Here is a 25006-nt window from a genome sequence, read left to right as displayed (position 1 = left end):
TGCATGGGGTGAGCTCTGTCCAGCTTACAGGTCCGCGGACTTGCTCGTGTCACTCTTTACGATGGCTTTGATGTCAGCCGATAGAATGGGTAGCATAACCTAGTTGCATGTAATAAAAAAATAAATACTTTTATATAAAGCGAGGGGCATTGAACGCGTACGATTTATACGGCACTCTGATAAGAATGCAGACCCTCGAGGCTTTTTGACTTATATCTTTATTGAGCTAGATAAAGGCATTTTCGACGCACTTTGACCCCTCTTCAAGATGTCTTCAAAAATTGCCCTCATTTTTGGCTATGGGCCGCGAATTGGTGCTGCCGTAGCTCGTGCTTTTGCCAGCCGCGGCTACAAAGTGGCGGTTGTCTGCCGCTCAGATAAACTAGCGGATACTCCCGATGATTATCTGTCAATCAAAGCCGATCTATCGAACGCGTACAATGTTGAGGATGTATTTGCTCAAGTTCGAAACAAACTAGGGATTCCAAGCGTTGTTGTGTATAACGGTAAGGAGGTCTTCCACTCATCAGACCAAAGGATATAAGCTGAAGGATCTCGTGGTAGCCTTTATACTTTCCATTCAAGGATTTGATCAGCCCTTGTCGAGTGTAATCACAGATGCACACGTCAACACGTTTTCCGCTTATGCCGCCGCCCAACAGGCAGTCAAGGGATTTGCACAATTACCTTCAGATGCATCCAAGACGTTCATTTATACTAGCAATAAGCTACATATTATGACTTTGGAGCCTCTAATTTCGATGGGCATGGGAAAATCAGCGAGTGCTCACATGATTCATTACCTTTCTGAAGTTTACAGGAGCTCTGGCTACAAGTATGCGCATATGTCCCCAGCAAGATGCGATGATGCTGACAATGATGCTCACAATGCAGGTTCTATCACACAGATGAGAGGGAATCAAATGGAGAGCCGGCATATGATAATCTGGACGCCGAGGCTCATGCAGACTTCTATATTAAATTGTCCGAAGAAAAGGACCAAGGGCCCTGGAACGCAACTTTCGTCAAAGGAAAAGGGTACGTCAAGTTCGATGAGAACCCAATACATGGCGGCCGCTTTCCCGGCGCGTGATTGTGTAAGGGCAAATCACCTTCATCGGTATGGGATCGCGATAAGGACTGGTGATTCACAGCAATGTTATAACTTGTTCTTCCACAGTGGTAGCATGGTGTTGCCTGAGTTTAGAGTAGCAGTTACTTTTGAAGAGGTTTCGAACTACTTCATCCGCATCTCTGAACGATGTATTGTCATATTGTCAGGAGTACCCAGTTAATCCATTCTAACACCAAGTTTACCCACACCTCGAAGGCCCCAAAGGCTTACCAAGACCGATGCAAAACCCAGCCCACAGTTATATATCCAACCAGCCTTGTAACCCCGTAACACGGTTTCATTCATATTTTGAGATTGTGAAGATGCGGTAACTTGCTGCGTAATCACTGCAGTTGTTGCAATTCCCACGCTTTTTCCGATCTGAGAAAGCATCTGGAAGACGGCCCCCGCTAAAGCTTGTGTCTTTGTGGGAAAGGCAGACGTCACCACGAGATTGGCGATGGCGTAGATGAGATCTGCGCCCAAGGGATTCATGGCCATTGCTTGAAATACTGCGCGCCAGTAATTTGGACCATCTACACCACACAGTGTGGCCAGAAGTAACGGAGCGATGCCGCTTACAAGGCAGCCGGCCGGAACGGCAAACGAAGGCTTCAGATACGGGAGCAAGATGCCAATGGCAGCATTCATCAATGCACCACAGATTGGTGCTGGTAAGAAATAGAGTGATGAGGTCAAAGGCGAAAAATCACGCACTTCCTGCAGATACAATGCCGTGAACTGCTCGCTAGCATTGAGAGAACCCCAGACTAAGAAGACGGTTATACAGACGGTGGTGAAGGCAAGGTTCTTCCAAATGTCATTAGGGATCAAAGCTGGACGCACTCGTTGTTTCTGGTGATGCATCCATGCTGCAAAGGTAGGCAGGAGTGCAACCCCAGCGCAGAGCATGACCAAGTTTGCAGGCTCACGCATTCTCTCGCTCGCATCCGACCCTGATACAACAGCCAGCTCATACGAGAGAAGTGCGAGTGCTGTGCTGACAAGAACACAACCAATCCAATCAATGTCTCGTGCAAGATGATGGAGAGTCTCTCGGCCCAGAGCAACACCATCTATACTTGCTGGCAATGCCCACACAGCCACCAGCAGCACGACAACATTGAGAATCGCCGTGATGTAAAATCCCCAACGCCAACCAATCGTACCGCTGAAGACGCCACCCAATACCAATCCTAATCCAAAGCCCACCGCCTGGCCGCTTCCCATAGCGGCGAATGCGGTGCTGCGGCTTCGAGGGCTACTCGCGGCGGGAAAGGCACGGGCTGCGATCCCAACAGCGCTGGGCAAGCAGAAAGAGGCTGCCACTCCGGCAATAGCTCGAAGAGCAATCAATTGCGAAGGACTTCTTGACAGTCCAGCACCCAATGCGCTTGCAGATTGCAAAAGGGCGCCAACCAAGCATACGCGTCGACACCCGACGACATCAGCGGCACTGGCACATAGTAGAAGCGTGCAGCCGCATGCTAGAGCAAAGGCCGAGGCTGGCCAAAGTTGAAGCTCTGGGGGAAAGTTCAAGTCTGCTGCAATTACGGGAATGCAAACCGTCAATAGTCCGGCCAAGAGATTGCTGATGCCGCTAATACATGTGATGCAGAAGATGATGGCAACTGTTCGGCTCTTTGAGACGGGGGTATGGGACTCGGCCTCTTCAGTTGCCTGAGAGACTTGGCTAAATATATTTGTGATAGGGTTTGAAGCTGTATTCAGTTCGATGGCTGAAGTCGCTGGTGAGGGCGACATGATTGCTGTACTTTGTGTGACGATTCAACGAAGGGCTTTTGGTGGTTTTGCCTGGCGTGCTTGTGTAGGCCTGAGGACATCATTACGGCGACTCTTGGCTGTGCCATTTATATTTGGCGAGTGAGTCTTTCCTGAACTCTCATTCTGACCTTTGATAGAAGCGTGGCCAGTCGAGTCGACGCGTGTCCAGGGCAGATTGACGATTCACGCTCACCTTCGTATAGGGACGAGAGGATCAAGCATGTGATTAAGCCGCGCTAGTCTCGTCCTCTAGATTACAAATACACTTCCTGTTTCTACTCATAGGATGATTCATTATGTATGTTATGAGATTCGGGATTCGAATAGATATAGAGAACTTTGGCGGGTGTGTAAGTAGGCTAAATGCATTCCGACATCGGATTCAAGATTGGCCGCGTTGATGTAATGACGGATTGTATCCGATTGAGAAAATTAATCGTCCATTCTCACCTGGCAATCAATTACATTTGTCAATCGTTTGGGAGGCCCGACTGTCTGTTGATATGAACTGTAAAGTGGTGGTGCTGATACAGAGAGCGAAGCGAAATGCTCACAATCTCACCAATCAATGTTTACACGGAAAATATCAAGGGCTCACATGAAGCTAGCTCAGAGTGCTCAATGACTAAAGCACCCGCTCAATCACGAATCCCAGTACTGGTGATTAAGTCACCATGATTAGCAAGACGCTGACACGGGTAAGCAACCGGAACCTGTTGCCGGAATGTGGTCTGCTCGCTGAAACTAACCAAGCTCTGTGTTAGCGATTGGTAAGCCTGTGCCCCAAGGCGTCGGTACCGTTAGTTGGGAATGTGGACATTTCCTCTTATGTACTGGTTGTCTCCAGATTGGATCGTTGCCAGATGTCGAAATCGAATAAGTGTAATGAAACTCCAAAGTCGACTAAAGTGTGCGACACTGGTAACGGTACGGAGAAGAAGCAATGGCATTTGATAAGAGTGATGACTCCTCTAGGAATCGCAAAGGACCAATGATGATGCAGTTGGCAAATGAGCATTATCCTTTCTTGTCTTAGAATGTGGGGGAAAATGCTGGATGAGCGTTTACTAGTCTCCGCCTAGCTCATACATGTAGTTGATGCTTACAGCTGTTTAACCATCTTCTCCGTCATCTGGACGAAGCATTGTCTGTGATTCCACACGTATCATAGAGTAGAACTTTGGAAAAAGTGCGGTGACTATCTCAAAAACGTAAAGACAGTGCATCACTAGGACTGTATGTCATGCAGACTATATATTCACGGTATCCCGCTTCTCCTGCTGTGTTATCCTCATAAGAAACCTGCCCCTTCATGTGCTTAATCCCTTCAAAAAACCCAGTTCCATGTACAATCCGTGACCATGGCGAGTGTTCAGCCTTCTCATATTCTAGTTCTTGGCCCGACCGGCAATGTCGGTAAAGCGATTATGAATGCCATTGTGAATGCCGGTCCGGCATTCCCCAGGGTCTCCATCCTTACTTCAAAGGAGACGGCTGCAACCAAGCCCGATCTAATCGATGGCTGGAAATCATCTGGCGTGTCTGTCGTTCTGGGAGATATCACGAACCCGCAGGACATTGAAACGGCGTACAGCGGAGTGGATACAGTTATCAGCTCTCTTGGAAGAGGCGCCCTTGAGGCACAGAAGGAGCTTATCCGACTGGCCGAAGCGTCACCAACCGTACGCTGGTTTTTCCCTTCAGAGTTTGGCACAGATCCGGAACATGACGAACGGAGCGCACAAGAGAGGCCACATCAAACAAAGCTAGCAATTCGGAAGTTTATCCGTGAAAACACGAAGCAGCTAAATGTGACCTACTTGATCGTGGGGCCGTACTTTGACATGTGGGTGGACCAGAGAAAGTGGAGTGACGGACTTGGAGGAGTTGACGTGGTGGGAAGAGAGGCAATCTTGACTGGAGATGGGGATACCAAGATTGGCTTCACAACTTTGAAAGAGTGAGTAGCATTTGATCTCTATTGCGGGACGATGATCAACATAAGGGCTAATGAAAGTGCTTCATCAGTGCGGGAACAGCAGTAGTCGCAGCATTGCGCCACCCAGAAGCGTCCCTCAATGCCACTTTGAGAGTGGCATCATTTGTCAAGACTTCGAACGAGGTGTTGAGTGAGTATGAGAAGCATCTTGGAGTCAAATTCAGCGTAAAATACATCTCTCTAGCTGATCACGAGGCCGCAGAAGGGGGCATGTGGGAAACGGGTAGTCCATGGGCGACGGTTGCAGCTTTGCGTCGTATCTGGGCAACTGGCGGTGCCATGTATGACCACTTTTCCAATGAGGATATTGGCTTGGACGACGGTAGAATGGAGAGTCTTGAAGGGGCAGTTCGAAGACATGTCAACAATTACAAGTAATGGGAGGGTGCAGATATCAGGTCACATATCATGAGTCCAAGTGAGGTTCTTAGAGCTATTGTTTAGGATTGAGCTGCCATTTGTCATTCAGTATCTCTATAAGATCAAATAGAGAGATCCATGATGGTATAATTTCTTTCTTCTCCAATTCTATTGCACATTGATGTCTTCGTTATTTATTGATCTATATCTGTGAGGCCACCTGTGGCGCGCGCATTGCCAGATTCAGCACCTGCCCAGTGACGCCACACCGCGCTCCAGCATGCCTCCTTCCAGGCTGAATTTCAACTTCTATCCCATCACGAGACAAATTTTTTCTTTTTTCTTTTTTCTTTTTTCTTTTTCTTTTTCTTTTTCTTTTTCTTTTTCTTTTTCTTTTTCTTTTTCTTTTTCTTTTTCTTTTTCTTTTTCTTTTTCTTTTTCTTTTCATTCTTTTACCTTCATACTCTTCATCATTGTGTGATCTCTTCACAATGGCAAAAGTTGTGTCTTCAAAGGCGCTGGAATGTCAAGCCTATCATTTACCATCCATCACGATTCAAGCTGACGGTGAAACACCCGCCACTCCAACATGCCGCTGCAGCCTCAGGCGAAACCCAGAAGAAGGCGAATTCGAAAACAGTGACGATGCACAGATATCCAAGAAGCAGAGCATTCTACATCAGAATGACGCGCCATCTCCGGGCCTCTCTCCCTTTGCCTCGATTCGTCCACCCGAGCCATCGTCCATAAATGACATTCTTCGACAACACTGCCGAGAGAGCCTCTACGTGAAGCCGTTGTATTGGACACTACATCACCTAGAGCTGTTGGGCTGTCAATTTTATGCTAAGATCGAGAAAGAGGAAAATGCCCGTCATGCTGAAAACGCTGGAAGCTTCCAAGGACACTCCCAAGGACAGCCTGGAGACCAAGTCCCAAACACCACAAAATTACCCCCCGACACCATCATTCGACGTGCAGGTGTACATTTCCTTCAATCCTATCCAAGGTGATGCGGGACATTCTTGAAGGATGTGGCATGAGGCGTGACAAGCAGCAAGTATCCCCTCAATATGACCTGCCAGCGATGAATTCTTGCTGATCAAAGCGAACCACAGTTCAGCTCTACTCTCAAGTTTTACTTCAACAGCCGTCATGTTAACAGCCTTTCTACCTATGGTACTTTCCTGCACACTCTATACAAATCCGACGGGCCCCGTCTTGCGTTTCTTAGTCTTCGTGACGTCGGTGTGCGACGCAACATGTCGATTAGGCTTCGGCATGTCAGGAGAAGCTCGCCAGAGTATAGGGCTCTACAGAAGAAACGGGACCAAGTGTGGCCTGTCAACGAAGTCGAAGATCCATATGTAGCAGCGGTTTTGATAGCCTTGGCTCAGAAGCAACAGCGTCAACAGCACACCGCTGCAGTGACACAAGCGGACACACTGAACAGGGGAGACGCATCAGATGGCGAAACAAAGGCTTACGAAGTTTTCCTCATGGCTCACTCGGCAATGGATAAGCCATGCCTCTACTTTTACACTGCTCGCATCCCTTCTTCGTTTCTCGGTCGATTAGACAATCCGTCGCTAAATATCCCAAGTCGTCCATTTCGCATCAAGTATCATCAAATTTCGTTCTCATCCATTGATGCAATGAAAGAGGATCTGAAGTTTGCAATCTCTGTGATATACGGCGAAGAATATGTCTTCTAGTTGCGGTTGCTTCAATCAACTCCGCGGTCAATGTGTATCTTTGCCTCACGAACAAACAACATACACTTTCACATTTACCAATAGTAATCCAGATTCATTTGGGACTTCTGAGCCATCGTGGATTATTCTGGATCTTTGGAATCGGTTGGGGCATGGCATCCCCCTGTCTTCCAAATCACAGCGAAAAAACTCGCCTACGCAAGCACCATCAAACAACAATCTTCGTATCTCTCAATCGCACAGTTCTGATTTTGGGTCTTTTCGCAACCAGGTATTCTACGTTTTTTTTCCATCAGTTTGTTCCGCTGTAGAGGTAACGAGACCTCCATTTCTAGTGACCCAGCGTTCAGATGAGAACTCTCGGATACAGGAACCGAGGTTGTTAATTGATGCAAACTTTCTCTCAGCCGGCGTTGTATTTGCATCGTAGCGTGTAATAAATTCCCGGGCCTTTGAACTTTTAAGCAAAGCATACTCGAATGAACTCTGGCGGCACATTAGATACTCCGGGATATATATCCATATTATGGCCCAATGCATATCATAAAGAGTCGTTTATATCATTGGTTTGCGTAGTAGCCGTTACAAGGGGCATTTATCAAGCCCATTTCTAAATTCTCTTTAGTAAAGAGATGATTAAAAGTGTCTACTACTACCCTAAAGAAGGTTTACAAGGTCTACGAAAGTATTGTTTTTATATCAACGTTGAAGAAGTAACTGGTTGTTGTCATTACAGGGTGAGACAGAATATTACTCTCAAAATAGAATAACTTGTTAGCTTAAGCTGATAGTATCGCGTTGTTCCTCCATCTACCCTGAAAAAGCTTTCCAAGATATGTCTATGCTTGAAAGTTCGATTACAAAGAGAAAGTATTGGGACAAGGCGAAATTATATGCACCTCCAAAGAACCCTAGAATGTGAAGCACTGTGCTGAGATATGCAAATTTGTATTTTTGGAAAGCTGAATAATATCTGTGAGTGTACTTTATAAGTTGGCCTATGCAGCCATAATTCCTAAGGATCCCGGTCATCGCTCGGACTTGATGACAAGCGCGTGCTAGACTCTTACTTGGAACATGTTGACAACTAGGAAATCCACGAATGAACTCACGATTCTCTATTGCTATTGACGAAAGTTGCGTATGGATACAACTTATCTGAGTTTTGACCCCTTCTCAACCATGCATGGCTTCTCTTATGCCAGCTGGTATAACCACTTGTAGCATATCAATTGACGCATGAGTCCGCAACAAGCCGCGGATTTCCGGGGTTCGGCACTTTGTTGACTTTGCTGCCGCAGCACCCAAGAAAATAGCTTTGGTATTTGTGTCAAGCATCGGTACTGCGATCAACTGGGGGTCTAGTGAGCCTGTGCCTGGGCGACGTCTCGAAGACCCGACTTTGGCGGATCTGGGCTATGGAATATCCAAGCTTGCCAGTGGCTGGATCTCGGACGCAGCAGTGGAAAAGTCGGGCTTTGCTGCTGCATCTGTGAGAGTTGATCAAATCGCAGGACCAAAGGAAGAGAATGGCATTTAGAGCCTGCAAGAGTTTGTGCCCAGCTTGATTGCTAGTTCGCTATACCTTGGTGCTCTTCCACAGAGGCTCGGAATATACCAGAATGTCGACTGGGTTGCAACTGAGGATGTCGCTGGCATTCTTATTGATCTTGCTGGAATATCGAAATCCGTCCCCATCTCCGAGATTGGCGGCTACTTTCACGCCCAGAGCCCTACAAAGGTGCAATGGCCCGAAATGACTGAAGTCTTGCGAGACTTTTACGGAGATCGAATCAAGAAAGTCGTCAGCCTTGACGAATGGGTATCACTGCTCGAAGCATCAGCCGCAGAAGGAGGAAATGTCGAACAAGAATCCAGGAGTCAAATTGATCGACACATATCGAGGCTTGGCTGAGGCAGACAAGGACTGTCCGGCTCCGCTCAGCTTTGCCATGAGGCGTACGACCTCCAAAAGCGAGACGGCTGCTGCCTTGCAACCTATTGCGCCGAGCTAATGGGAAAGTGGTGTGAGGGTTGGAACTTTTGAGAATAGTGAGGACTCGGTGTGGGTGATGTGGTACCAGTAACCAGGGTATCACTGGCTTTTGATATTTGTTTACTTGTGTATAATATTACGTTAGACATTAATGAACTGGCAATCATAGTCTTAGATTTTTACCATTTTTATTCTGAAAAGAGCTTTGAATGACGACTGAAATTGTCTTGATGTGCTACCGATACGACCCATTTATCCAGCAGCGATCAATATGTGAGACTATTTGGAATACCAATAGCTTGATAGTAGAGGAATCCATTCAAGCTTTTATTCACACCTTCGCATATCAGTTGTTTCAATTTCAGCGTCATAAGTTGTCTGTGTCGAGACGAGCAAGTAGAACACGACCAGCGTCACCCTATTGTCCCATGACATATCTTAGAAATCAGTGATTGATAGCCCCAGTTAACTGCCAGAACTTTTGAATTTGAAGCACCTGCACGATTTATGTCTCAACATTTGGGATGAGTAACTTTCTAAGGCTCATGACAATGCCGTGTACCTCGTCCAGCAACATTCCATGGTGTCTGATCATGTCTCTTTCGTTGCTTGGAAGATGGCATTTGCGAATGGGGTATGTTAACGATACTGAGATCGACAGTCATTTCTGCTGGTCTCTAATATTGCAGCATATTCTCTACAGATACTAAGCCACGCTCGATGTGGCTCCTTTGGCCAATAAGCTGCTGCAGGAAAAGTCTAACATTGAACAGCATACGGGGAATTAAACTCACCGTCGGTAAATCATTGGCCTGTAGCAATCATTGGGCATCTTGAAATATCTTGGAGCCACTGGTCCAATTTTAATCGTACTAAAGTAATAGATCGAGCACATTTGGGTTATCGCTTACTTGGTGCCTCTAGCTCTTCAACTCTTGGCACCGGCTAAGACAGCTGTATCTCTTCTACGAGTACACGTATCTACTAATACTAGGTGGATCTACCTCTATTTACTTTAAAAATATTTCCAGTCCTCAGAAAGCAATGCTTGATCATGTTTTGCAGCGCATATTCGTTACAATCCCTTGCTTTGTCTAGGAGTTGCCACGCCTCAGTTACATAGAGAGCACCCTTCGATGTTCAGCCAATCATGATGCTACCTCGGCCAACGTAGGAAGCTGTGGACTGACGATTGCCCGGAATTAGCCATAGCTAAGGAAGAGTCTTTGTAGAAGGATAAAGAAAAAAAGTCACAGAGGAGAATTGATTACCTCATGAGTTTGAGCTCTTGACAGGCCGATCCATAAAATATACTTGGGACTAAGGCAAATCCTGAGAAAGGGGCCGAAGCTGACAAGTGGAAATTAAATTGCTAGACAAAGGCTGGGCAACACATTGGTGTATACCATCATCCTAATTAGGCAATTTTGGGCGTTGCGCTAAAATGGCTGTCGTGACGCTGGACGGACACAGCATGTCCACCATATTCTAGTTTGGTATTAATGAATTGCCGTGTTGCAGGCATCAGAGGCTTACAAATTTGGGTTTGAAGGAGATGGAAGAATAGATTGAAAGAAGGAAATTTATAAGCCGGCGTGTCCGTCAGCTCGATGAGGAGGACATATAAAGAACCACGGAGTGTTCTTACAATGGAGTTGCAGCCCTATGCTAAGCAACCCAAACACTTTTCAACAATGTACGGAATGGTACGTGGCTCGCCCTTTGGGCAGATTGTCCGATTCGTCACCAAGAATAAGTATTTCCGATATCCCGAAGAGCAAGAAGGGTTTACGCACCCCTACTACACCTCCGTTCCCTTCCCGAAGGAAGCTGAGGCAGAACAATCCGCTCCTTCGAATGCCGGCCTAGAGGATGCTGCCACACTTGGTTCTGACAAGCGAGATAATCAAGATGCTGCGAGAGATGTTCCAACCTCTGGATCCGATGAAGACTTGGAGAATAACAACACGGAGAATCCTATTGAAAGGGTGGTTACTATGCAAAGCCAGCATGAGGCGCATAGAACGGAGAGTCGCGCTATTAGGCCGACGCAAACAAGCGACGGGATGATAGTAGTCGACTGGTACACGACTGGTATGACACCTTTCCCTTAGCCAACTTGGTTTTGTTTTGTGTCGGACATGATTGAGTAACCGTGACTTAGATGATCCCGATAACCCGCAAAATTGGAGTGCCTTTCAAAAAGGCTTTATTGCCTTTCAAATTTGGTAAGTAGACAATCGAATTTGTTACAATCGGAATCGTAAGACTGATTGTTCAAAGTATTTATTCCTTTGCCGTGTACTTTGGCTCCTCCATCTACGTCGGCGCCGTTCCCGAGGTTGTCCAGAGATTTGGCGTCAGCATCGAAGTGGCTTCACTAGCCCTCTGTTTATACGTCTTTGGATGCAAGTGAAGGCCATCTTTTCCTAGAATGCCCAATAGCTGACTTGGCGATATAGACGGCCTGGGTGCCATGTTATTTTCTCCACTCAGCGAGTAAGGCCTCCGACTCAGATCTAGTTAACCATGCTTCAGGCTCAGATACACGGAAACTAACAGATTTCAAGGATCGCCGCGATTGGAAGAAACCCTCCATACATCATCACGCTCTTCATTTTCACCATTCTATGGATTCCGGCATCCGTTGTGGATAACTTCCCCGGATTTGTGGTCCTTCGGTTCTTGACTGGTGTTTTCGGTAACTACACGACAACATCCATTAAAACCCATCATTGACGCTAATGGAATGAACAGGTGCTCCATGCCTTGCAACCGGAGGCGCTTCACTGAGTGATGTTGTATGTAAATCTAAGCGTATACCATTTGATCTCGACTGATTCAATCTTAGTACCCGCTCATCCATGTCCCGTATCTGTTGATCATCTGGGGTGCAGCCAGTAAGTTTCTTCTCCGAAATGCCAAACGAGTTCGAATGCTAATAACTACCTAGCTGTCTTCGGCCCTGCTCTGGCACCAGTCATCTCAAACTTTAGCGCTCCCGTCAAAGGATGGCACTGGGTATCTTGGGAGATGCTGTGGCTCAGTGCTCCGATCCTCATCAGCTTCTTCTTCCTCGTACCCGAGACGTCGTCGGCCACGATCCTGTACTACCGAGCAAAGCGATTACGAAGAATCACCGGAAACCAAGCATACCGTTCACAAGTCGAGATTGACCACGCTAAACAGCACCTGACGATGAAGGATATCCTGTACAAGGCCATCATCAAGCCTGTCGAAATCAACGCTCTTGATCCCTCAGTGCTCTTCTCGACCGTCTACACCGGTCTTGTCTACGCCATCTTTTACTCCTTCTTCGAGGCTTTTCCCATTGTCTTCTCGGAAACGTACCACTTTGACTTTTCTGTTTCTGGACTCCCATTCTTGGGCGTATTGCCGGGATTGTTTGTGGCGTGTACCTTGTGTGTCCTGGGTTGGCACTACCAAGTCGTCAAACCGTTTCAAACCGAAGGGTTCAAGGCATTTGGAATTCCAGAGAACCGTCTAGTACCGGCACTCTTCGCATGTTTTTGGCTTCCGGCAGGCCTGTTTCTTTTTGGTACGTGACTTTGACAAGCAGAATGAGGCAGTGATGTGCTAACATGTAACGACAGCATGGACGGCTCGCCCAAGCGTTCACTGGATTGCTTCCATTATAGGCCTGTCAATGTCCATTGTCGGCACATTCACCATCATTGCGTGTATATTTCAGTATCTAGCCTTCACCTACCCGAAGTACTCGGCATCTTTGTTTGCGGCAAACGACTTTGCCCGGTCAACGCTCGCGGCCGCCGCCATCATGTTCTCGCGACCAATGTTTGTTAACCTGGGAATACACTGGGGAGTGTCTTTGCTTGCGTTTTTAGACATCATTTGCTGCATTTTACTGTTTGGACTGTGGAAATTCGGACCCAAGCTGCGAGCCCGCAGTCGCTTCGCCGAGTCATAAAAGCATTTATTATACTAAAAAATGCATGGCATTACACTTTAGAAATTGTGGTATAGCTTTTATTGTCATTTTACGTATTATAATCCAAGTACAGTACACCGTAGCGATCAAGCTGCGTCTTTTCATAGTCTGTAGCAACTATACACGTTTTTACATGATTAGCTCTGTAGTGGCAGTCTTCTCGATGGTGGCCTCGCATGACTGGATCTTCTTTGCCACTACACCTTCAGGGCCACAATACCATTCAGCAATCTCTACACTACAGCCGTTGTATAGTTTTGGCCTCGGTATGTCGTCGAGATCAGCCAAATCGACCGGAAGAGTTCTGTTGCCTCGATGTTTTTGACCAAATCATTAGGCTTGCCCTCATTCTTCACAACGCTACCGACACATCATCTAGTACTACTTTGTTCGGTATCGTGATCTCCTACCAATGGCGCACTGGGTATACCAAAACAGCCAAGTAAACAGAGTGCCATGAGCGGAACCTCCAAAGCAAAAACAGCTTGGAACCCCTTGAACTTGGCATTGGATATGTCTTGGTCCCAAGCGGATTGCGTTACTCCTCTTGTCACTTGCGAGAGAACTGAAACTGGGACATTATCAGGTAGAGCTGATCGAGTGATCGCAGTCTGCAAAGCCGTTGCAATTGTCATGCCAATGACTGAACCGAGCATTCGGAAGAGATTTCGCGTCGAGGTCACGACTGCTCGATCTTTAGGAGGGCAATGTGCTTGGAGGGCAACGAGACCTAAATGCGGTGAGCAATCGCGATGGCCTAGTCACACAGAAGCATATATATGACTGAAGGGAATATACCTGGCTGAAATACGCATCCAATACCCCAACCTTCAACTAGTAAGGCACCCAAGTAAACACCAACGCTGGTGTTTTGGCGGAACAACATTTTTAGGCCAGCACCCAACAGCCACAAGGCTATGCCTGGATGGTAGATGTAGTCATAACTACTGTCTATCAGCCTCATTCGTACATTCAACATGGGCAACACAAATGTGAGCTATTTGACTTGCCTTCCAAAGATAGTCATGGCCGGGCCGGACAAAACGCCAGAAACGCTCGAAAACAAAAGTATAGGTAACATCAGCGCAGAAGCCTGCAAGGGACTAAATCCTCGAACGTCTTGGAAATATGCTGGTAAAAAGTACATGTCCACCTGCCATACAATGTTGTAGAAAGCACTCTGGACGAGGAGAATGGCGGTGGCCCTGTTGGTGAAGAGCCGAAGAGGTATGAGAGGAATGCGTGCATATCTTGTCTCGATGATGGTGAACGCAGCCACTGCAAAGCCGCCAACAATCATGAGGGAGATTACTTCAGGACTGCGCCATGGCCAAGAGGTTCCGCCTAGATTGAGAGGTACCTATAATACGAGAAGAGTTCGTCAGTAGGAACATATTGCAGCCCATGTGATAATATAGTTCTGCGCACCAGAATGCAAAGAAGCGCTACCAGAGACGCCGCAAGACCCATCCAGTCGATTTGTCTTGCCTTGGCCCTCCAGCTCCCCGTAACAGAAGTCAGTGGTAGAAAAGCCATGGCAGCCACTGCAGAAACGCATGCTAGGATTGGGGGGATGTAAAAGATCCATCTCCAACTCGCAGCCCCTGCAATCTTTGTCTTCTGTATCAGGCTTGCCGCCATGAACGGCCCTACCGCTGATCCAGCACCAATAGAAGCATTAAGCATTCCCTGGTATTTGCCTCTGTCTTTAAGACTCACGAGATCGCTGACAATGATTGCTATAATGGAGCTGATGCCACCACCGCCAATGCCACTTATGGCACGACACGCGTAGAGCCAAGCAGGGTTGTGGGCATTGGCACACAGAATGTCGCCGAATACGAGAAAGCCGACGGAGAGCATCAAGAGCGGTTTACGGCCGAAAATATCGGATAGTCGACCGTACAGAGGTTGAAAAGCGGCCTGGCCCATCAAATAGGCCGTTCCGGCCCAGGTAATGCTGCTACCGGCGCCAAGGTCACTGGCGATATTCGGCAGGGCCAAAGCAACTGAATTAATGTCCAGCGAAGAAGTAAAGTAGATAATTGAAAGACATAGATATGCGGGAATGAGGCGCCGAAGTGGTAGCCGAGACGATTGGTCGTGTATCTCATCGCTAGATCTATCGATCGTGTTTGCTGTTCTAGATCGAACAGTATGCAGACGTTCAGATTGGGTAGTTGCTGTGGTTATTGCTTCGTGCTGGTTCGGTAGAAATGAGACATTGCCGATTATCTGAGCCTGAGTCGAGACACTGTTAGTATTGTGATGATCATGGCGTTGATTGTCGGTTAGTTCAAGCACGACGGTGGCAGACATAGTATTAAACAGCGTAAAAAGAGGGCTTTATGGTGATAAATGCATGAGAAATTAACGAAGAAAATTCACGGCAAGGCAGATTATAAGAAAAAAATAATTGACGCCGAAAGTCGGTCACTAAGTATGACTCCATCGCGTCTTCAAAGGGCGCAATCTCGGAATTAATGTTGGTTAACCTGAACAAAGATGCCGTTCGTAGTTTAGGCTGAACGACTATTATGTAAACTATTCGAGCTGTCGCAGAAACATTCTTATTTAAAATTGTCCATCAGAGAAGATTATTCTCTTGAAATCTGGTAAAGAGTTCGGTGTATAAAATAATACAATATCTGGTATTCGTCAATAATCACCCTTCAGCTACTAATTCGCCAACCAGGGACTGGTTTTTACGGGAGCATATTAAGGCTCGACTTTTCCACCATGTATACTTAATTGTACGGATCTACAATACCAGCAACTTGGTTAAATAATATGAGCTGCAATACACACACTCAGATTGAGACTCTCAAATAAATCTGGCCATCTGTTATCGAAGAAATGTTGATGAAGTACGGGGCAAGAGAGAGAACGATAACCTATGAACTGGAATTATAAAACACCGAAGTACATAATAACCTACATTCCCAGGCGGTGAGGTGAAAATTATTGTTAGGTAATGTCGATTCGAGGAGTCTGTTCGCTAATGAATATACACCTAGGTTGCAAATAACTTTCTAAAAGACTCTATGACATCGGTCATAATGTCCCTTCTATTGTGCTCTATGAAACAGGTACGTGGCGGGATAATTGCGATTTGTGGCCTCAAAAGCTAACACTGGTGTAAATCGTGCAGCTAGTCACTCACATAATACTCCACTGGACTAAGCGTTGGTGCCTGGGTTACCGGCACTAGAAGGCACGTTTGATTGTATAGAAGGAATGTCAGAGTTATTGATTCAACTTGCGAAATGCTTCAAAGGAAGTCCAGGGGAAATTGTTCGTGCACCCGACTGGGCTGGGGCCTGGCTGGAGTATTTGATCCGTAGCTGAACCTATCCAGTCCACAGCGACCCGCGTACAGGATCAAGTGAGCTATTTTGTATGGTCTCGGCACTCGCACATGGCTGTGTTGCGTTGTGTTCCTAGAAAGGATCAGAGTGCCGCCCGTATCTTTCATCTCATTGTCTACCTTAGAATCGCCTGGTAGTTGCTCATGAGGCTATATTCGAACTACAGCTGTCCACTTAAATCTTGATTTTCGTAAGAACTTCGGGGATGAAATCGCTATTGTCATGCAAAACCTGCCGAGCGCGCAAGAAAAAATGTGACCGGGGGTTTCTAATTTGCTACTACTGTCTAAGGCAAGTGTTGTAGTCACTAGATTTTCTTCCTTTCCTTCAACTCGGGCTGTTAAGTGAACCTGTTTCTGCTAACTGGGACAAAGAACCCATGCTCAGTGTTCGTCCCAGTTTGGTCAGCCTTATGGTACGGACAGCAAAACCGCAGGCTCGGCTTCACCTGTGGTTAATAACAGTCCATCTTTGCTCTGTTCCCGCTATTATTAGCTTTCTCGACTACAATACTCTAGAATAACCGTCATCCGAAATTTCTACTTGCATCGTTGTTGGTCTAGAGTTATGCAGATTTGTTTTCGATGACCAGCTTTTGGCGCAACACATTGAAACTTACTTAAATACAATTAACCGCTGGCTGCCGTTTATTCGACGCGGCTATCTGAAAAGATGGCAATCAACCGCGACCAGCTAATTTAATGAAGAAGATATTCTACTTCTTGCATGCATGAACAATCTAGTTCTTGCACCTCTGGGAAATAATCCAGCAACAAAGTAGTACTTGGCAAAAAAATCAGCCTTTATTGAGCCGAGCTTAGTGGACCTGTTACAGTTGCCATCGTTCAAGCCTATCTTCTGCTTCTGCTTTATGAATTTGGACATGGAATCTACTCTGGTGCATACACCACCTAGGGACCTGTATCCGATACCTTCTTGTCCTCGGCATCGATAGCAGAAGTTGTCCCCCTTTCCAGCAGACAATTGGATAGCCCTTGAAGCTCAGAGACGCCTTTGGTGGGCTATTTTCGTAATGGAACGGTGAGGGATGCGTCATGGTGCTCATTGTCTTGTCTCTGAGACTTATATGAGAATGGCGCAGTAGCTCTCGGGTGCCCGCAACGGCCATTGTCTATGAAGGAGTCACACGAAAATACGGAGCTTCATTCGGATGAGACATCGTGGGAACAAGATATGAGTGCCTCAAAAGTCTTCCATGAAGTAGTGTCTTAACCTTACTCTCAGGTCCCAACATCTGAGCCAAATCTTACCCTGGCCTCGCCAGCGTTATCCAATATGGGAAATGTGAGGCTTCTGGCCCATACCTCGTATCTTCTTGGCCGGGTTTTGCAGTACGTATCAGGTAGGACATCGCCAAGGGGGGGCAGGCGGGACAATTATATCGGACGATATGCGGTCTGGTTGGTGTTTTGGGGATGTAGGGTCAGTGTGGGATAGTTTCGGCTGGCCAAGAAGCATCTTGAATAGGTTGGTCTAATTACATATTCTGCGTTGTTACTGCTAGTATTAAATTTGTAGTGTCATATTTGTTTTATACTCATCGACTGGGCTACTAAAGCAATACTTCTCGTCCCCTCTTCAATATTCGCAAAACTCAACAGCTTCGAATTTTCTTGACAGGGCGAGAATATACTCCAAAGGAGAGTTGGGGTCCCTAGAAGCAGCAGCCCCCTTTTTACTGCACTGGAGCTTTCAAAAATTTCGGTTGTACCACCAGATCTATCAATCACTCAAAGCACTCGGGAGAGCGATTGGAAAATTGCAAATGTTACAAAGACCGGCCGACTTTAGAAAAGATGTTGGGCACAATCGTGGAAAGGGGTAAGTTGGATCCAATTCTGCAGGAGTCGAACGCTCGAAGCATAGAAGGCTTGCTGAGTCTGCGTGAAGCAAGAAAAATGAGAGGAGAATGGTTATTCGCTCACGATGTTGGTGCATGGATGCGCCGACAACTCTTTCAAGGCCCTGCCATTCCTTTTGGGATCTTGATTGGCTGTTTGCTTTTTGCAAATGGAATGACTAGTTTAACTTACATTTTTGATCTCACGTTGACAATCTATAAATTGACTGCTATGGTTGAATGAAATCGTAAATACTTTAGTCGTCGATTTACTCCCGGAACTATCTTGTCTTTGTAGCTCTGCTTCGTTACATCTTGAAGTTGGGAAGTTTCTCGGTGTTTTTAAATGCAATCTTAGAATACTCCTCCTCTGTGACTAGCCCACTTTCTCGAAGCTCTTCCACCAAAGCCTTACTTTGTGCGGTAGTTGAGTATGGCTAGTCCACACTATACAGGATCTTGTCGATACTTGTGCTTTGCAGCAGACATGCCATTGGTGGCATTGTAAACATTCCGCTGGTAGTCACCCAGATATTTCTCTTCCAGACCTTCTTGGAGCTCATTTCAGCTGTCTGCCAAATCTATCCCACTTTCTCATTCATGCGGTCTGGCAAATATATAGTATGTATAGTTGTCTAGTTATGGGGATCAACTGTCCCGCTCGATTGATTGCCCGCGCGATCACCTCAATCACGGACCCGACTGCAGTAATCCTGCGGTTGAGTCGCTCACCTGCCCTGGCACACGTCACCGTTAGGCTCGTCTGGTGAGTGGTTCGTAACACTACCTACCTACCTACGTAGGTAGGCTCAGAACCTGGACAGCCATTGATGACTTGGCATAGCTCGGTCATATTGTCGTGAGTGGAGAGTCGGTCTAGAGAAAGGCGGCCGCCGGTCATGATGCTAATAGACTATGTAGACCTTCGATCGTCTTGCGCTTGGCGCGAGGGGTAAGCTGAAAGCGAGGGTCCACAGCAGAAAGGGCGTCTCTCAGCTTTGTCGTGTTGTCGTGGCATGAGCGAGGCCCCCAAATAACGCCATCGTTGAAGGTCAGGATGCATTCAGCCGTGCCTGGCGGTGCTGACAAAAGTCGCACGGGTTCCTCGGCCTTGACTCACTCAGGAGATAACGCGTATTGAAAGCCCTTGGTATATGCAGAAGCTGCAGCCGTTGCATATCCCTGTCACAAACTCAAATTATTGCTATGTTCATCTGTTGAAAAAGAACGGGAAGACGCTCATCATCACTCCCGCCTCACCTTCAAAGTTTAGAACCTTCTCTTCTGAAGCGAGTTTGTCTCTGATAGGAGCATCCTTCATCGGTTGATTCCAAGGCCCCCTGCCGCTTCTCCTATCGCGGCAGATGCTGGGATATTGGACTGATTGAGGTGGAATGTATTTTCCCTGACTGTGATATCATATTCGTACCGGATCAAGCCCGGGAGCCCACTGCCGATGCCGCTGACCACGACATCGCCAAGTCTGATGTCGTGTTGATCGCTTGGGACCCCTCCCCCGATGCCCACCAAAACAGCAACTCGGATTCCTTGGAAGATGCTTAGCATATTTTCAACCCTCTTCTTCACTGTAGCTGATGTGCTTTCGTCTCCTTGTGGTAAATAGCATACGACGACATTATGCTTCCACATTCTGCCGAAATAGTAGGCATTGAAGTCTCCAGGAACATTTGGACTAGAGATCTTATGGTTGTTGTCGAAAATCAACCGTGCGGTAAGCGATGATATCACAGTAGTATTGATCCAAGCCACGGTGTAACCATCATAGGTGGCCATCATATCGGCTGGGAGATGCATGAGAGATGTGTTCATATTAGGATGTCGTTCATTGAGTTTATTCATAAGGTTAGACGAAATACTAGAATAGACATGCTGGGAGGCAAACATTCCGTGAATACCTAAATAGTGTGGTATTAACAGTTTGTTGATAAGTTTATTTTTGATTGCTTAATTGTGTAGGAGCACTTTGATGCTGCATGGAGATGGTAGAACTAGCAACGTTTGCTGTGTGGGCTGTAATGCATGTGGCATGTGTGAGTGGCTAAGTAAAGCTATTAGGTGTGGGAATCACGTAATTGATTGAATGAGGTTATATTTATTATTAAGAGGTTCAGTAAAGCTGCGACGGTTAAATCAGAGGAAGGCTACGCCCCAGCCAAGCACCTTATTTACTTCATTGACGTAAATCATAAGCATTTTATCACGTTAAGGAACTGCCTTTTACTATTTAGTATAAACTAGTTGATCACACTACTTTCGGCTAACAAAATACAAGCTTTATTAGCTCAAATACTACTATGAGGATTTTCAATCCGTAATATTATGCTGATCTAAAAGCTCTCTTTAGCCTAGCAGAATACATATAATTACGAAATACTACAGCTCGTCGAATAGTAAGATAACGACCCTTATGACAGCATTTCATTTGTATAAGTTTTACAGTACCCCTTTCAGAACCCATGTCAAGAAACGCCTCTCCGCGCGCAGATACTAAACAACAGTCCAATGGCAATAGTTCCAATGTTAGTTCTTAGGCAGTTCATCCTCCGTGCCCAGGAGAGATGTTGTTACCTCATCACAGGTGAAAGGGAAAGGCGCAGCAACTACGTAAAGCAATATAGATAGGAGTATTAATGTGTTAGATAATGTTATTACCTTACAATCAGTAAAAAGAAAAGGCACACCAACCACTTATAGTGATACACATAAGGGATGTTTCAGGATTCTCAGCCGCAATAAACTCTCGCGTTAGACAATATTATCGTACTACAATCGGTGAAAGGAATTGGAGCACCACCTCCATATACTTGCAGCAATATATATAGGAGTATCAATGTGTTAGGCAACAATATCACCTTACAACCAGTAAAAGAAAAAGGCGCATCACCTACTTATAGTCATATACATACGAGTAGTTACGTGTTCGGCAGATCGCCTCACAGCCGGTGAGAAAATTGCGCCATCTGTGCTGCTGCTGGCGCATTTAACTCGTCATCCTCTAGATATTCGTCCGACCTAAAGTCTATTCCATTGTGGCGAGCTTTCGTATATATATTCCCCGTGGTCCGACTCTCACTTTCATGTTTTCGATAAAGCATCCCACTAGTTCAACAGACAACAGAACAATTTACACATACAACTCCAAAGCCATTCAAAGTTACTCGTACGCATACGCAACACAATCAATGTGAGAAAACTTTGATCAACTAAATTCGAACAATTACCCGTGACTAATGACTTGACTACATAGATGCCTAGTGCAACCGGTTTCATTGAGAATGACCCCAGTGGCACCCAGTTCGCCGCTACGTTTACCATCAATGATATTGAGTATCATTTCAGCGGCACCTTTACCCCCTCTGTACAAGCATTTGCGTCCAACCAGGCGACCTTGACCTATGGCAGTGAGGGAGATTTGACCACTGACAGAGATTTCAATGGACTGATTGGACCGGACGACGTGGCGCTCATGGTCGCAAATGGTCCAACAATCACGGGACCTCTCAATATGCCAATCTGGCCAGGTTCGGACGTAACCGGAACCGGAACCTGGACACAGAACTGATATGATGATGGGTACACACAGAAGTTCTACTTGTCGTGCTTATGTTACCCAGATAGTGTGAAGCAAGACAAATATAAGATGTGCAGTTGATATCCCGTGTAATAAGCTTTGTGAATGAAATTGAGGTATCGGCCGTCTAATTTGCAATTGGGTGGCTATTCTGTCTGAATACGTATTTGTGATATATTACGACACGTTTCTGTATTATGCTATCACATCAAGGGTGGAACTTGGAGACAAGGCGTAACTGGCTATTACAACATAGGTACTTACATGTAAACATAATGATGCGTTTCCGGAGGGAAGCAGGAGCACTAGTCGCTGGCGATAATAGGTTCACCACCATCTCCGTCGTAGAGCCTTCTATCTCAAAATCTATTTATTGTGAAATCCATTGCAAATCAAAGGCTTAGCTTTGGGGGAGTATCGCCAAGGCAGACATGCTCGCAAGGTCGGAGGTTTGAATCTCTCTGCTGGCCATCCAGTTAGAGTAACACCCATCCATTAGCTCCCGTCCACTTACATGCAGGTACATGTAACACCAATACACCCCGCCTTCGGGCACTAATCAACTACATGTAGCCTTCAAGCACACCAATGAATAAAGGGGCTCTCAGGGAGGTCGGATAGGCCGTTAATTTACTGTCTTAAATAGAGCATCAGTCAACATTTGAACTTACTGCGGGCCGGAAAAACCATTTACGAGCGCCCTTCGGGGCCAGGGCAAAGGGGGGTTTCACAAGCTTAGGGAAGAGCCAGACTGGACACAGTCGATTCTTAACATCAATCGTCTGTCATGGCCGGTAGAGCTGAGATGGTCCACTCACAACACACTGTGTCACCAATTCGGAAGCGTGGCTTACACAGGATTACTCATTAACAGGGGACAGATGTCGTGTAATTCATGACAAACTAAATTGATGTAATTGACATGCTGGCGATCTCTGCGACAACATGCGGCAATAATGACCAAGGGTCTGCATCACCTGGTGTACCGAGTCTGCTCAACCAATTACAACTACCTGGGTAAGTGAGATCATCATATCTAACGCAGAGGAAAGTATACGGAAAATCAAGTCCTCGTAGAGAGTCGTCGACAAGATTCAGGTGCTAAACATGCTGAACACGTTGATCGGATGGACTGGTAGGGCGCTGGATGTACAAATACATGTACCCATTACCTACTTATCTGAGTGGTCAGCAGTTTATCATATAGAAGGGTGTATGAGCGGCGGATGTCACATCAAAATTACCAATTCCTCGCCAAGAAAGCGGATGCGTTGGAAGGCTACCCGTTACAAGCAGCCACGCGTTCGCAACTCAGAAACCCCGCCTGATTATGAGTTACTTGGTGTTTCAGATTGGGGGCTAATTTTCATCTGTCGGTGTGTTGCTAGGTACCAATTGGATAGGTACTTGTAGAAGTTATTTGTAGAAGCTTACTTGGATGGTGATATGTTATGATGTATTTTACTTCTTCATGTAAACAGAGGTACGTATATACTTGGACTAAGTTATTCTACCTGAATGAATTGAATGAAAAGTATTAATCTTCAATTAAAGTTGGTTTATATATGATTCTTCTTTAAACTATAAATATAATCCCGTTTGGTTGCCGAGACCGGTGGTAGTGACTAATGAGAGGAGATATAATGTATAACCAAATATCAAATCTTCAACTTTCTAAGCGAAGTGCGATGCCCTTCATGCAAGCTCGCCCATATCAGAGAGACTTTTGCCAGATGCTAAGACATTGGTGCCTTATGGTCCTATGCACGACAAATCCTGAGAAATTGACCAGCAGGACTGTCTGACCTGAGGCTTTATTCTCCAGATAATTTTGCCATTTCTTGTAGTGGCTAACGTTGTATACCTAGCCTGACTGTATTCTGCATTCCCATGAAGCGAATAATGGGTGTCTAAATTCTATTTCAGAGAAGCAGCACTTGAACGTGTCAGAACACTCACTCCGTAAAGTAAATGTTACCACAAGTTACCATCTTTAATGTTCTATCGTTATATCTATCTATACCTACCTCAGGTTGACATATACTAGTTATCTCAATCTGCATACCTATGATCAGTTTTAGTAAGAGAGCCGTGCTCTAAAGGATCCCACTATTACAGAAGCTCAAGTCTTCACAGAAATATTGAGCAAGGTCGAATATAGCAAGGCTGTTGTAGCTGGTGTAAGAAAACCTATGCCCTTCCTGCCCCAAGCTTAACACCGGCTGGCTTAGCCTCTATCATGGCTACTAGCAATCTGGGCCCGGCCATTGGTGATGAATTCGTAAAAGCGAGCTTTAAAGTGCCAATACCGGCCCGTCAGGGCTGCACCCACAACTTGCCCGACGTGTGAATACAGTGAACGAGTTCCATTACATTAACATTAACATTCAGGACACGTGGAGGCTATGATACTGTTGTCTAGACAATGCCAATGTTGTTCTGGGTAAGCAAAGCCCGCTAATCAACGCAGGGGTTATGGGCCGCGTGAAGCGCTTCGCTCCCTTGGATGAAGAACACATGTCGTCTTTTTTCAGGACGTATGTTAGAATAATTTGGTCACATCCGGGAGGGAATGATGAACTCAAAATGCGGTTGGCAAACTTGGTCGAACCAACGAGCTCACCAATATCCGTTTGTTTTTGTCTGTCCGTAAAGCTGATTATGGAGTATGGCTCTTCTGGTAGGCGTTATGCTTACTCTCAGTGTCTTTAGGCACCGATTATACGTTATCCGCCTCGTCTTCCATTCCTCTCGTAATTACCACCGAGGCTCGTTTAGGATACCAAAGTGGATAGGCAAAGTACTTCTCATTAAGTGAAGCGGATACTTTCGAAGTAGAAAGAAGAACACAGAAATTGTCGTATTGCTGAATCCAATGACTTGTGGACATTTGTCACAATGGAGCTCTTTGCGCTGATTAACTCCGTGCCTGTACTTACCAGTATTAGATATTGAGGTTATTTGTGTGGAGCAATAGGCTGATTACACAGCTGAGTTCATCAAGTATCTAACACCCGCAACTAGGCCCGCCTAAAACACAGCTAGATGCAGCTAATCGAGTTGGCGAACAGCCAGCTAATGCAGAGTGCCGGACACGTATTTCCTGTTGAGATGTAGGGCTAGATGCAGAGCAGCAACTGAATAAGGAAATGTTGAAGTCGCAAGCCGCCCTTGTTAAGTTGGCGATCATTCAGCTCCAGTCTGCGAGGTTCTAGGTCGGGCGTAAACGAGACTCAGAAATAGAAT

The 25006-nt window shown here is 46.1% G+C and overlaps 8 protein-coding genes across 8 annotated transcripts; 5 read left to right on the top strand and 3 right to left on the bottom strand.

Annotated features, from left to right (window-relative positions):
- Positions 1-268: 268 nt before the first annotated feature.
- On the top strand, positions 269-1093 carry Triagg1_3381 (uncharacterized protein; the record flags this gene model as incomplete). Its single annotated transcript, XM_062897667.1, has 3 exons — positions 269-506; positions 565-835; positions 895-1093. 3 exons carry the CDS (start codon positions 269-271, stop codon positions 1091-1093), a joined length of 708 nt encoding a protein of 235 aa, XP_062757905.1.
- Positions 1094-1291: 198 nt separating this feature from the next.
- On the bottom strand, positions 1292-2878 carry Triagg1_3380 (uncharacterized protein; the record flags this gene model as incomplete). Its single annotated transcript, XM_062897666.1, has 1 exon — positions 1292-2878. The coding sequence occupies one exon, from the start codon at positions 2876-2878 to the stop codon at positions 1292-1294; it is 1587 nt and encodes a 528-aa protein (XP_062757904.1).
- A 1382-nt stretch (positions 2879-4260) lies between these two features.
- On the top strand, positions 4261-5276 carry Triagg1_3379 (uncharacterized protein; the record flags this gene model as incomplete). The annotated part of the gene is made up of 2 exons (XM_062897665.1): positions 4261-4859; positions 4928-5276. 2 exons carry the CDS (start codon positions 4261-4263, stop codon positions 5274-5276), a joined length of 948 nt encoding a protein of 315 aa, XP_062757903.1.
- Positions 5277-5749: 473 nt separating this feature from the next.
- Triagg1_3378 (uncharacterized protein) lies at positions 5750-6973 on the top strand (the record flags this gene model as incomplete). The annotated part of the gene is made up of 2 exons (XM_062897663.1): positions 5750-6241; positions 6377-6973. 2 exons carry the CDS (start codon positions 5750-5752, stop codon positions 6971-6973), a joined length of 1089 nt encoding a protein of 362 aa, XP_062757902.1.
- Positions 6974-10663: 3690 nt separating this feature from the next.
- Positions 10664-12918, top strand: Triagg1_3377 (uncharacterized protein; the record flags this gene model as incomplete). The annotated part of the gene is made up of 9 exons (XM_062897662.1): positions 10664-11063; positions 11134-11197; positions 11253-11359; positions 11432-11468; positions 11540-11670; positions 11727-11770; positions 11821-11869; positions 11923-12528; positions 12584-12918. 9 exons carry the CDS (start codon positions 10664-10666, stop codon positions 12916-12918), a joined length of 1773 nt encoding a protein of 590 aa, XP_062757901.1.
- Positions 12919-13936: 1018 nt separating this feature from the next.
- On the bottom strand, positions 13937-15258 carry Triagg1_3376 (uncharacterized protein; the record flags this gene model as incomplete). Its single annotated transcript, XM_062897661.1, has 2 exons — positions 13937-14299; positions 14368-15258. 2 exons carry the CDS (start codon positions 15256-15258, stop codon positions 13937-13939), a joined length of 1254 nt encoding a protein of 417 aa, XP_062757900.1.
- Positions 15259-19485: 4227 nt separating this feature from the next.
- Positions 19486-20073, bottom strand: Triagg1_3375 (uncharacterized protein; the record flags this gene model as incomplete). Its single annotated transcript, XM_062897660.1, has 1 exon — positions 19486-20073. The coding sequence occupies one exon, from the start codon at positions 20071-20073 to the stop codon at positions 19486-19488; it is 588 nt and encodes a 195-aa protein (XP_062757899.1).
- Positions 20074-21266: 1193 nt separating this feature from the next.
- On the top strand, positions 21267-21751 carry Triagg1_3374 (uncharacterized protein; the record flags this gene model as incomplete). The annotated part of the gene is made up of 2 exons (XM_062897659.1): positions 21267-21373; positions 21445-21751. The coding sequence occupies 2 exons, from the start codon at positions 21267-21269 to the stop codon at positions 21749-21751; spliced, it is 414 nt and encodes a 137-aa protein (XP_062757898.1).
- Positions 21752-25006: the final 3255 nt, after the last annotated feature.

Source organism: Trichoderma aggressivum (assembly GCF_033847375.1).
Source record: "Trichoderma aggressivum f. europaeum strain CBS 100526 chromosome Unknown scaffold_009, whole genome shotgun sequence".
NCBI classification, from domain to species: Eukaryota; Fungi; Ascomycota; class Sordariomycetes; order Hypocreales; family Hypocreaceae; genus Trichoderma; species Trichoderma aggressivum.
Note: the sequence above shows the minus strand (reverse complement) of the source record. Positions and strands in the feature narration are given on the sequence as shown.